We start from the raw sequence: 13,100 nt of genomic DNA, 5'->3' as shown, positions 1-13,100 counted from the left end.
CTGGGCTCCCATTTTTCCCCAAAATCACTGGTAATTGCTGAAAGATATCGGTTCCACAAAAGAGACCAAAAAGAAGGTGAAACAGTTGTACAATTTGTAGCAATTTTAAAAAAGCTAGTAGAACACTGTGAATTTAAAGAGATGTTAAATGATGCCCTGCGTGACAGGTTAGTCTGTGGCCTCTACAGTGAAGCTGTATGGAAGCGCCTTGTCATAGTATAATTCCCAAATCTGGACCTTAGCGTCCAGAATATGGGTACTAGCATAAAGTCCTCTAAGCTTAATTACCAGCTTAGATTCTGTAGCGCTGTCACTAATCAGGAATTTTTAGGGCCTGATACCCTCTGGTCCCCCCAAAACCTTCCCAGGGGACCCCAAGACCCAGATTCCTTGAGTCTCGCAACAAAGGGAAATAAACCATTCCCTCCCACCTCTTTACCTCCTCCCAGATCTTTCCTGCCTGGGTACACTAGGAGATACCGTGATTCAATTCCTTGAAACACAACACAGAGAGATCAAGTTTCTCTCTCCCCTTCTCCCAGAGGCAATACAGATTCAAGTTCTGTGAATCTAACACAAAGAGGAAATTTACCTTTCCCTCCCTGCTTCCCCCTCACCCAGAGGCAATACAGATTCAAGCTGCGTGAATCTAACACAAAGAGGAAATTTATCCTTCCCTTCTCCCCACCAATTCCCTGGTATATACAGACTCACTTCCTTTGAGCCTTAACTAGGAGAGAAAAATCAAACAGGTCTTAAAAGCAAAACTTTTAATAAAAACGAAAGAAAAAAGTAAAAGGTTTATCTCTGCACTTTAGATGGTAAAAAGTTACAGGGTCTTTCAACTTATAAACAATAGAAAGAAACTTTCTCCAGCAGAAAAACAATTTAAGCTACTTCCAGCAAGTACACATATGCAAATGGAAAAAAACAAATTAAAAGACTATGATCACCTTTTCTTACTTACAATTCTGAATAGATAAGAGACTGTAGCAGGGATATTTGCAGAAACCTGGTTGCACCTCTAGCCCTGTCCAGGACCCAGAGAGAACAAAGCCAAACCCAAAACCCACAACAAAGGCTTCCCTCCACACGAGATTTGAAAGTATCTTGTCTCCTGATTGGTCCTCTGGTCAGGTTTTTGGGTCCCTGTTTGTTAACCCTTTACAGGTAAAAGAGACATTAACCCTTAACTATCTGTTTATGACACGCCTACTGACAGAGGCTCAGCTTACATTACAGAAGGCTGTTGATATTGCTAGACTTTAGTCTAGATATACCTAGACTTTAGTAAGGCATTTGATACAGTTTCACATGATATTCTTATAGATAAGCTAGGAAAGTACAATTTAGATGGGGCTACTATAAGGTGGGTGCATAACTGGCTGGATAACTGTAGTCAGAGAGTAGTTGTTAATGGGTCCCAATACTGCTGGAAAGGTATAACAAGTGGGGTTCCGCAGGGGTCTGTTTTGGGACCGGTTCTGTTCAATATCTTCATCAACGATTTAGATGTTGGCATAGAAAGTACGCTTATTAAGTTTGCAGAAGATACCAAACTGGGAGGGATTGCAACTGCTTTGGAGGACAGGGTCAAAATTCAAAATGATCTGGACAAGTTGGAGAAATGGTCTGAGGTAAACAGGATGAAGTTTAATAAAGATAAATGCAAAGTGCTCCACTTAGGAAGGAACAATCAGTTTCACACATACAGAATGGGAAGAGACTGTCTAGGAAGGAGTATGGCAGAAAGAGATCTAGGGGTCATAGTGGACCACAAGCTTAATATGAGTCAACAGTGTGATACTGTTGCAAAAAAAGCAAACGTGATTCTGGGATGCATTAACAGGTGTGTTGTAAACAAGACATGAGAAGTCATTCTTCCGCTTTACTCTGTGCTGGTTAGGCCTCAACTGGAGTATTGTGTCTAGTTCTGGGCACTGCATTTCAAGAAAGATGTGGAGAAATTGGAGAGGGTCCAGAGAAGAGCAACAAGAATGATTAAAGGTCTTGAGAACATGACCTATGAAGGAAGGCTGAAGGAATTGGGTTTGTTTAGTCTGGAAAAGAGAAGACTGAGAGGGGACATGATAGCAGTTTTCAGGTATCTAAAAGGGTGTCATCACGAGGAGGGAGAAAACTTGTTCAGCTTAGCCTCCAATGATAGAACAGGAAGCAATGGGCTTAAACTGCAGCAAGGGAGATTTAAGTTGGACATTAGGAAAAAGTTCCTAACTGTCAGGGTAGTTAAACACTGGAACAGATTGCCTAGGGAAGTTGTGGAATCTCCATCGCTGGAGATATTTAAGAGTAGGTTAGATAAATGTCTATTAGGGATGGTCTAGACAGTATTTGGTCCTGCCATGAGGGCAGGGGACTGGACTCGATGATCTCTCGAGGTCCCTTCCAGTCCTAGAGTCTATGAGTCTAGGAGTCTATGAGTCTCCATGGAACTGGCTACAAGGGAGGCGCAAAACATCGGTGCATCTCCTAGGGTGCAAAAAGTGTCACAAGAACCTACCCACAAAACTGTGCAGAGTCAAGAATGTTACCGCTGTGGTAAGCCAGGTCACCAGGCATCAGAATATTGGTGTAAGGACCTGGTGTGTCAGCACTGAGGCAAAAAGGGACACATTGAGTGTGCCTGTAAACAATAGAAAAAGAGGCCTGTGGTCTGGCCGACAAAAAGAGGAACCCTGCATACCCTAGAGCAGACCCAGGATGATCAAGGTGACACCTCATCACAAGAGGAAGTGCCACTGCATGTTTTGTCTTTGGCGTTGGGTCACATGAATACTGGGTAACCCCATTGTTGGATGGCAAACTTATACGCATGGAACTGGACACCGGTGCAGCCGTCTCGCTGGCCTCTGAGACTGTGTATAAAGAAAAGCTACAGCATCTTCCGCTTAAGGCAAAAAAAACTGTTCTGGAGACGTACACTAGAGAAGCTGTGCCCATACTGGGCACTATTGATGTTAAGGTGGAGCTCAATGGACAGGGTGCTAAATTGCCACTGTTTGTGGTGAGAGGTAACTACCCAGCCTTAATGGGTAGGTCTTGGCTTGGGAAGATTCAGCTGAACTGGGCAAAAGTGCACCGGATGACTATAGAAGAAACTAGTCTAACCCCTATACTAAGGAAACATGCGGCTGTTTTTGGAAATGATTTGGGAAGTATGAAGGGAATCACTGTGACATTGAACATTAAACCTGACAGTCCACCAAACTATCTGAAAGCCCGAACTGTGCCATATGCCATCAGGCCAAAAGTTAAAGCAGACCTGGAGCGCCTGGTCACCAATGGAGTCATAATACCAGTTACCCATAGCTCATGGGCCACTCCTATCGTTCCAATAGTGAAGAAAGATGGCTCTCTCCAGTTTTGCGGTGATTTTAAAGTCATTGTAAACCCAGTGTTGTGTGCAGAGCAATACCCGCTTCCCCGCATCGATAACCTCTTCTCAGGCCTGGCTTGAGGACAAAAGTTCAGTAACATTGATCTGAGTCAAGCATATTTACAGATGCTCATTGATGAAAAGTCCCAAGAGCTGTTGACTATTGTGACTCATAAGGGGCTTTATCGATACTGTCGCCTACCCTTCGGAACAACGTCTGCTCCCGCCCTGTTCCAGAGGGCTATGGACCAGATCTTGTGTGGCTTGTCAGAAGTTCAGTGCTATCTGGATGATATCCTGGTCACTGGAAGGAATAAAAGGATCACTTAAAAAATTTAGAGGCTACCCTACAAAGATTGGAAAAGCATGGCCTACGAGTTCGCAAAGACAAGTGTGAATTCTTCAAGCCCTCTGTTGAATATTTGGGACACATCATTGATTCTACAGGTCTTCATAAGGCCCCTGCAAAAGTTAAAGCTATTGTGGAGGCTCCCCCACCTCGAAATGTAAGCCAGCTGCACTCGTTTCTAGGACTACTGAACTATTATGGAAAGTTCATCTCACAGTTAGCCACACTGCTAAAACCACTTCATAAGCTCCTGGGGCAGAACAAGGCCTGGAAGTGGACTGAAGCCTGTGATGTTGCATTTAACAAAGCTAAGGATGCATTGCTAAATTCTAAAGTTCTAACGCACTTTGATCCATCCTTACCCCTACAATTGGCCTGCAATGCCTCCCCTTATGGAGTAGGAGCAGTCGTGTCACACATTATGCCTTCGGGAAAAGAGAGACCTATTGCTTTTGCTTCATGCACTCTAAGCAAAGCAAAAACTAACTACGTCCAAATTGAACGTAAGGCATTAGGAATTGTTTTTGGAATTTGGAAGTTTCATCAGTACCTGTTTGGGCAAAAGTTTACTCTTCTCACAGACCATCGACCTCTAATGTCAATTTTTGGACCCTACACAGGCATTCCCCCATTAGCTGCTAGTCGTATGCAACGCTGGGCATTGTTACTTTCAGCACACACATATGAAATCAAATATCAGAAATCCACTCTGCATGGCAATGCAGATGACCTCTCAAGGTTGCCTTTGCCGGTCAAATATCAAGATAGTGCCCAAAAGGAAATCTTCTACTTTGAACAGGTAAAGAATACACTCATCATTGCTACTCAGATAAAGAAGGCAACTCGCGTTGACCCAGTATTGTCCCAAGTTATGAACCTGGTAATGCACGGAAAATCTCGACAAACCTCTCCGGTCTCACCCAACATTGTTACCTACATGTCCAGAAGAACAAAGTTATCAGTCCAATCTGGTTGTTTGTTGTGGAGGAGACGTGTCATTATTCCACCACCACTGGGATCACAGATATTAGAACAGCTACATTCCGGTCACTGTGGGATAGTGCGCATGAAGGAAATTGCACAAAGCTATTTTTGGTGGCCTGGATTGGACAGTGCTATTGAAAAGAAGGCAAAAACTTGTATGTCATGTCAGGGTGTGAGGAATGCACCCCAGTGGGCACCCCTACACCCATGGGACTGGCCTGAAAACCAGTGGCAACGTATTCACATTGACTTCGCTGGCCCCCTTGAAGGAAGCATATTCTTGGTGGCAGTAGATGCCCATTCTAAATGGCTAGAAGTCTCTGTAATGCAGTCCACTATGGCAGAGTACTATCCAAAAACTAAGGGGACTTTTTAGTCATTTCGGTCTCCCAGAACAAGTTGTGAGCAACAACAGACCGCAGTTCTTCTCTCAGGAGTTTCAAAATTTTATGAAGGCAAATGGGATACATCACATCACTTCAGCACCATATCATCCATCCACCAATGGATTAGCTGAAAGATTTGTGCAGACAATGAAACATGCTTTGAAATCAGCAAGGGGACAACACTCCATTCAAAAGCTTCTGGATACATTCTTACTTTCCTACAGAAACACACCTCATGCTACGACCCAGGCATCCCCAGCCTTTCTAATGATGGGACGACAGCTGCGCACTTGCTTTGATCTGCTGAAACCTTCTGAACCCCGACAAATTGTGCAACATCAGCAGCAATATCAAGTCATCAGATGGGCATCCAGAGCAAAAGACCGAACCTTTAGCCCGGGACAGCCAGTTTTGGCTCGGAATTATACTTCCAGAGCTAAATGAGTCCCTACCACAATCATCACTCAAACAGGACCTGTTTCCTACACAGTCCGGACTGCAGAAAATCTTACCTGGCGGCGACATGTAGATCAGCTGTTGCCAGGTCATGCCAGTCCTCAGGACACATCTGCAGTTGAGTGGTCTGACTTCATCTCTTCCAGTGAGACACCGAATCACCAATCACCTGTTCCTGACTGTTCTCCTCCATTACTGCCAGCGGCTGAGATACCCCTTTGCCCAGCACAAGCTGATACCACCTCCTCACCTGTTCGTGCTACAGACCCTGAGCCCATGGTACTTTTGGGTGCAACAACACCAGAAGTTCGCCGTAATCCACTTAGAGACAGAAGGCCTCCTCATCGGCTGGATCTTTAGCTAGGGCGAACCCACGGTTATGGGGCAAATTAATCTCCAGGGTTTAGCCGGGAATGGAGGCAGTCTACCCAGCTTCTCTAGTCTAGTGTGTGTTTTATTTAGGGAAAGTTCTTATTGTGGGGGGGAGGAATATGTTGTGTATTTGGTTGTCATGATTTTGGTTCCTATGGCAACTGAGTTAGATTATTAGGGGTTAGCCCAGCCAGCTTTGGCCGGTGAAGGAGCTCTGTGTCTGTAAATAAATGGTAGCTTTGTTAGCTGTCTGCTGTCTGGCCTCAAGTGATTTCTTCCTAAACTGGCTGCCCCCAAGGATATAACAATCAAGCACTGTAGACACCAGAATTAGACACAATATTCTGGCAGCAGTCACACCAGTGCCAAATAAAGAGCGAAAATAACCTCTCTGCTCCAACTGCAGATTCTCCTGGTTATACATCCCAGATTGCAGTAGTGTTTTCGGACGCAGTGTTGCACTGGGAGCTCATGTTCAGCTGATTAACCACTGTGACCCCCAAGTCATTCTCAGAGTGACTGCTTCCCAGCACTGCCTCCCCCGTCCGGTAAGGATGGCCAGCATCCTTTGTTCCTAGATGTACACCCTTACATTGAGCCGTATTAAAACACAGATTGCTGAAGAACAGAAGGACTAAATGAGTTTCCCAAAGTCACAGAGGAAGTCATTTGAAGAGCCTGGAACTGAAGCCAATTCTCCTGTATCCCAGGCTAGCATTTTAACCACTCAACCATCCTTTCTTTCTGGAGATAGTGCCTGAGATGGGGGCAGCTGGCATCTCAGCATCCTAAAATTACCTGAAACTCAGAGAATTAAGCTCCTGTGACATCAGTAAACAGGAGGCCACGAATAATTCCTTTTCCAGATGAAAATGCTGAGTCATGCTTTGTCCTGAATCTATTGAGGGCCAAATCCATCGGCCAGAGGATAGTGGGCAAGTAACTCCACATGAGCTCGAAGTGTGATGCAAAGTGGGCTAATGGGACGTAGGAACATAGGCCTGGAAGGGACTGCCTGTGTCCATGAGACCAGTCCACTGCTATGGCAGGTGACTCCATAATATCACCCGGTGCATCAGCCTGTGTAAACAGGGTCGCAGTGAGTTCTCCCCTGACAGCAGGCTGGGATGGAGAGAGACTTCAGGAGCAAACTCTATTTATATAAACGCGTCTACTCTGAGTAGATATCCAGCAGACAGAGCAGTGTTGTTCAAAGTGATCAAATTTGGCTCGTGTTGGGTTACAAATCACTGGAGTACTGAATGCAGGGGTAGTGCAATGTTGTTATCAGTGTTGATGTCTTTATTTTTATTTTTCGATTAGCTGTTAAACCAGAGTTACCTTAAAGACAGTCTGCGCTGTAGATTTTTTGCGGGGTTTATAAATATGTTATTGACCTTTTAATGTTAGACCCCGTACAGATATTTTAGATTTTTTTTCCGGTAACCAAGTGAACATTTTTTGTTATGACAGTAAAGATCCATTGTATAGGTTTATTTATTTTTATATGCCCTCTGGATAAATTGTGATGACTTACGAGTTTTTTTAGAGCAGGATGGCTTTTTACAATAACTTTATTTGCTTTGACAAGAGCTTGGGCTTGTAATGTTGTAGTGCTTAGTAAGCAGCAAGAGCAATTTACTTACAGAGTTTTAGTTTGCTTTTTGGAGCTGTTAATGCTTTGGTTTAGTATGCAGCAGATGTTTTTCCCCCAGTACCAGTACTTTGCATGATTATACTCACAATACAGATATTTTTAATGCTAGGATACAAAACGAAAGGGAACTTATTGTTGGGGTGACCAAAGCAGGTGTTTTCATTAACCCCTTTTTCAAGCTTCCCCATTCACTAGCTGCTTCTTTTGTTGAGGTTTATTGTAGTTTTTTAAGGAACAACCCAGTAACTACTGCACAAACCCTTTATGCTCCTTTTCTGTTTTACTTACTAGCAAGATATTGTTTATATACTTCACAATTTTTTTGTTTGCAACAATGTTTTAAACATATTTTTACAGCAGTATGGAATATTGTGGGTGTATCGCAGTACCCCCAGGAAAAACATTTTGAGCAATACCGAGTATCCTGGAACACAGAAGCCGTTTGGTACTGGGAAGCTGGATTTAAAGTAAACTTTAAAAAATATTTGTCACATTCAGAACAGAAAACTGCTCTATTTCTGAGATAACACCTCCAGCAGCACAGGATATGCAGCTACAACGGGGGGTTCCTGCTTAGCAATTTTGTTTAACCCTCAATCTTACTGTCAGCCTGGGGTACTTAAAACAAAACTCCCCTTTGTGGGAGTGCATCAATTCAGTCGTCTCCAAAACACAAACTCTCCTACCCTCCAGCCCCGTTCTCCTCCTTTATTTAGGAGACTCCACCACCCTGCCTCCTGCAATTAGCATTAGTTCAGGCTTGTCACACCAACTGCCTCATCTCTTCCCTCAAATCTCTGCCCCCTGCTCTTCCAATCATGCGCCAATGTGAGGAGACCTGGACTCTCCAACTTCCCTGGGGGTATGTCTTGGGTTTGGTGATAGAAGATGGGGGCTGCTTTCAGGCCGACCAGCCACCTGCCCAGGATAGGATAGGGTCTGGGGCTCCTTATAGAGGTTCTGGAAACTTGGGCAGCTCTTACCATGTCCCTGCTCTGGCTTCAGGTCTTTAGAGGGGTTGGAGCCTCAGGTAAAGTTGAGGAGCGGGGGGTGGGGTTCTGGGGAAGAGATGGGGCAGAGGGAGGGGCAAAAGGGGAAGGGCATGGAGCAGAGGATTGTGGTTTCAGGTAAGAGATGGGGAAGAGGGAAGTGCATCAAGGAAAAAGGAAAACTAGGGACGGGGCCACACAGGGGACGGGGTCCCTGCATATGTTCTGCTTTTGCCTTTTGAACAGGTGGTCACCCTACAATGAATGGGCTGGACTGGGATAGGAGCTACCTGGGCCTCTCTGCAGGAGCTGATTCCCATTCTCACCCATGGAAAGCAGCTGGGGCAGCATAAACACAGGGGACAAGGAGGGAAACTGGGCCTCAGTCTCTTGTCAGGACTCCTGTGCATCAGAACCTCGCTCACACACGCAGCTCTGCTTAGGGAGGGGGGAATGGGCTCAGCAGGTGTGCGGTGCTGAGACATCAACTGTGTGCAGGGGAAATTGCCTGGAAGGCTTCTCCTGCATTAATCTGACATGACTCAGTCATAATCACCTGGCTGAGGGTGCAGGGGAAGGGTGGGTATCCGTGTACCTTGAATATCCCCTGTCCACAGCTCCTGCCGCCCTCATAGATCACACAGCGACCAGAGCGCTCACAGTCAATCAGGACTGAGACTGCAGAACAGCTCTGCAGCTTCCTCCATGGCTATGGATGTTTAACCAGAGACAGGCCAGGGGCAGGCCAGGTGTAATAAGAAACAACATCGACGTCCCTTCTCTTTATTGACTGTATGAAGAGGAATTCTGAGGTCAGAGCAGCTGCAAATAGGGATCTTTATGGGCCAGCATCCCACCTGTCCCCTGGCTCTCCACAAACACAGTCACTTTGTAAATGCTGCTGCCTGGCTTGGTCTCTTTCCCCCTGTGTGCTGTCCTCACTCACCAGCAGGTGCGCACAGTCTCTCTCTCATTCCTCCAAGCCTTAGATCCCATCTCAACCTCTTTCTATAGAGAGGAGATGAGTAGCTCATCTTGTCTCAGATGTAAGGGTCCAGGATGGAATCAGTGTCTGTGTCCTGGGTTTTTCGTCTCCTGTGTCACCAGTGCTGGAACTGGATGATGAACTGACCCTTCACTTGACGAACAATCTGATTATCCTTGATCGAAGGTGTTTGCTTTTCATGCTGTACATGACTGGGTTCATAAGGGGCGGGACCAGAAGGTAGACATAGCCCAGGAGAATCTGAAGCAGGTAAGTCGAGCTGTTCCCAAATCTATGTATCACAGACAAAACCATCTCTGAAGTGTAGAAAAGCAGGACGACACAGAGGGGAGAAACACAGGTGTTCAAGGCCCGAAGACACTTTGTCTGCGACACAACGCTCAGCACTGTTTTGAAGATCATCACATATGAGAGGAAGATGAACAGTGAATCCAACCCCATCATTAAAAGTGAAATATGCAAGCCATAGATGTTGTTGACTGTGATGTCTGAACAAGCCAACTTCATGACTTCCTGGTGCACACAGTAGGAATGGGAGAGGACATTGGCTCCACAGTAGTGGAACCATTTCAGGAGAAGGGGGAGTGGGAATATTACAGCTATTCCTCTTAGCACACACACCAGTCCCATCTTGGCTATTCTTGGCAGGGTTAAGATGGAAGCATTTCTCAGTGCGTTACAGATGGCAATGAAGCGGTCAAAGGCCATCAGCAAGAGTATGGAAGATTCAATGCATTGAAGCGAGTGAATAAAGAACAACTGGGTAAAACAGGCATTAAAGCTGATTTCCCTAGAGTTAAACAAGTATATGCCCAATATCGTCGGTATGGTGGCTATCAATAAACCAAGGTCTGTGATGGCCAACATGGAAAGGAAAATGTACATGGGCTCATGGAGGGTTGGATCTGTTTTTATAATGAACAGAATGACTGAATTTCCTATTATCGAAATAACATACATTAAACAGAAGGGGATAGAAATCCAGAGATGGACGTCTTCCTGCCCTGGTATCCCAGTGAGAAGGAACACTGCAGAGCTGAATTTGGTGTCATTGACAGCTGACATAATGTACTGGACAGACACAGGTAGCTTTGAACTTTAGTTTCTGAAAGGAGAAATAACAGGAGACTAGATGATATTTAGGGAGACATCTTTCTGCTCTCAATGCAAGTCTAGAGGCTCCCAGGATCTCAAAGAAAATGAGCAACTACATAGTCTTGGATTTTCACCACCACCAGGAAGATAGGCACTGCCAGACTGGATCAGACATCTGGTCCATTCACCTCAGTATTTAGTGGCCATTTAGATTCATAGACTTTAAGGTCAGAAGGGACCATTGTGATCATCTAATCTGACCTCCTGCACAAAGCAGGCACAGAATCCTACCCATCCACTTCTATAACAAACCCCTAACCTATGTCTGAGTTATTGAAATCTTCAAATTGTGGTTTGAAGACCTCAAGCTGCAGAGAATCCTCCCGCAAGTGACCCATGCCCCATGCTGCAGAGGAAGGCGAAAAACCTCCAGGGCCTCTACCAATCTGTCCCAGAGGAAAATTCCTTCCCGACCCCAAATATGGCGGTCAGCTAAACCCTGAGCATGTGGGCAAGACTCACCAGCCAGCACTCAGGAAAGAATTCTCTGCAGTAACTTAGATCCCATCCCATCTAACATCCCATCACAGACCACAGGGCATACTTACCTGCTGATAATCAAAGATCATTTCCTAGATTCTTCAGAAGAAAGTGGAACAAGTCTTGCAATAGGCAGCTATGAGATACACTGCTCCCAGAGAGAGTTTCCCCCTGACATCCACTACTTAGACATATTTGGTGGTGTAAGTCAGGAAGGCTTAGAGACCTTCCAAGACTTTTTAAAAGAGATCCTAACAACCTAATGGGATTTATTTTTTTATCCATATAAACATCTCATCCCTCCTTGAAGCCTGCTAAGCTCTTGGTCCATAGATATCTTGAGCTGCGAATTCCACAGGCTATTGTGCACTATGTGCATTTACAGTTGTGACCTTCCCACACAAACTCTTTCTGGCCCATTGTATCATGGCATGTGTGCAAGTGCACGGTGATATTGGTCATTGTATTTATCTGTCCTGGTTTGAAGCTATTTATAAATGTGTCTGCCTCTTCCCAGCACATGGGATAAATTCTTAGGGCCTGATTTTGAAATCAAGATTGTCTTAATGGCATCACTGCAAATTTACATGGGTTAATTGCTTCAGAACAAAGCTCTATTAGCTTTCCCTGACCAAATGCACCAGGTGATACACTTTGACCCCCGAGAGTCCCTTCAAGAAGAGCTGAAATGCTTTGCCTCAACAATGTTGAATAAATACAGACAGTCCATTCACCATACAAGCTTCTCTTCGTTCTCACAGGTCCTGCATCCTGTCACCAAGCAAGGGTCCGTAAATATCTGCAAAGTTACATGGGTGAAGAGTGGAAAACCAGGTTTGCACTAATATCCACTTGAGCGTGCAAGTTATTTCTGCCATGTGCATGTAATAGGTGATGGTGAAAATTATATACAACCATTGTAACACTCCCCTTTTCTGCACCTCAGCTTGACTCTTTGCTGAAACACAGACCAACGGTTCTGTTATCTCATGACCTTTTCAAAAGACTTGCCCACGTATTGCAGAGGGATAATGTTCATGACCCCAAATGTAAGTGTTAGAAAGAGCTTCTGGTCATTTCCCAGGAGACAGTATGGAGTACTACTGAAATACTTTCTAAAGCAAAAGCCATTAAGCAGTGCAGTTACCACTGCTTCTGACTTTCAGAATACAGGCATGTCATGAATGTTTGGTTTGTAATATCTGTGTTACAATGAAAAGATTTGGCATAACATTTACACATCTGTACTTTAGCATACACGTGTCAGTCCATTCTTTCCCCTCTGATCCGCTTTCAGAAATGATTTCTTGTGTTAGAATGGACTTAAATGTACATCTGTCATCGGGATTTCTTCAGAATCTGAACAGATTGCAGCGTCCGAGCCCTCATTCAGTTGATTGCCAACAAACAAAAGTCTAGTATCTCCCCTGTCCCTGGGTTAATAGCTGACTGGTTCTCCTCAGGTTCCGCTCTGTCAGACTGCAGACTGTATCCGGAGCGGTAACAGCCATTGGGATCAGTATAGAAAATAATCATTCCCTGAACTCCCACTCTCTAGTACATAGTAACTCCAGCACCGGTTACTCAGGCACGATGAAGGTTTGCAGGTAGTGGATTTCTAAGTCAAATGCAGGAGTATTCATGGGAATGGAACTTCATTTCCCACAGGAGAGTCATCTATTGCTCTCTCTCTGACTGTCTTTGTCCTGTATTCATAAAATCTGTAGCACCTGGGAACAGCATTGTATCAGACATGGAGCTGAGCTGTCATCATGAATGTGTGTGTTAAACCCAGTTGTTAGGATGGTAGCTTTATAGCTACATTGTGTTGACTGTTTCTGTTATGGCTGTACTGGATGAAACCAGTAT

At 44.8% G+C, this 13,100-nt stretch overlaps 1 protein-coding gene across 1 annotated transcript; it reads right to left on the bottom strand.

Moving 5' to 3' along the window:
• Positions 1 to 9,725: 9,725 nt before the first annotated feature.
• LOC115643082 (olfactory receptor 51G2-like) lies at positions 9,726 to 10,688 on the bottom strand. The gene has a single exon (XM_030546891.1). It carries the CDS (start codon positions 10,659 to 10,661, stop codon positions 9,726 to 9,728), a length of 936 nt encoding a protein of 311 aa, XP_030402751.1. The 5' UTR covers positions 10,662 to 10,688.
• Positions 10,689 to 13,100: the final 2,412 nt, after the last annotated feature.

This window comes from Gopherus evgoodei, unplaced genomic scaffold, assembly GCF_007399415.2.
Source record: "Gopherus evgoodei ecotype Sinaloan lineage unplaced genomic scaffold, rGopEvg1_v1.p scaffold_50_arrow_ctg1, whole genome shotgun sequence".
Taxonomy (NCBI): Eukaryota; Metazoa; Chordata; order Testudines; family Testudinidae; genus Gopherus; species Gopherus evgoodei.
Note: the sequence above shows the minus strand (reverse complement) of the source record. Positions and strands in the feature narration are given on the sequence as shown.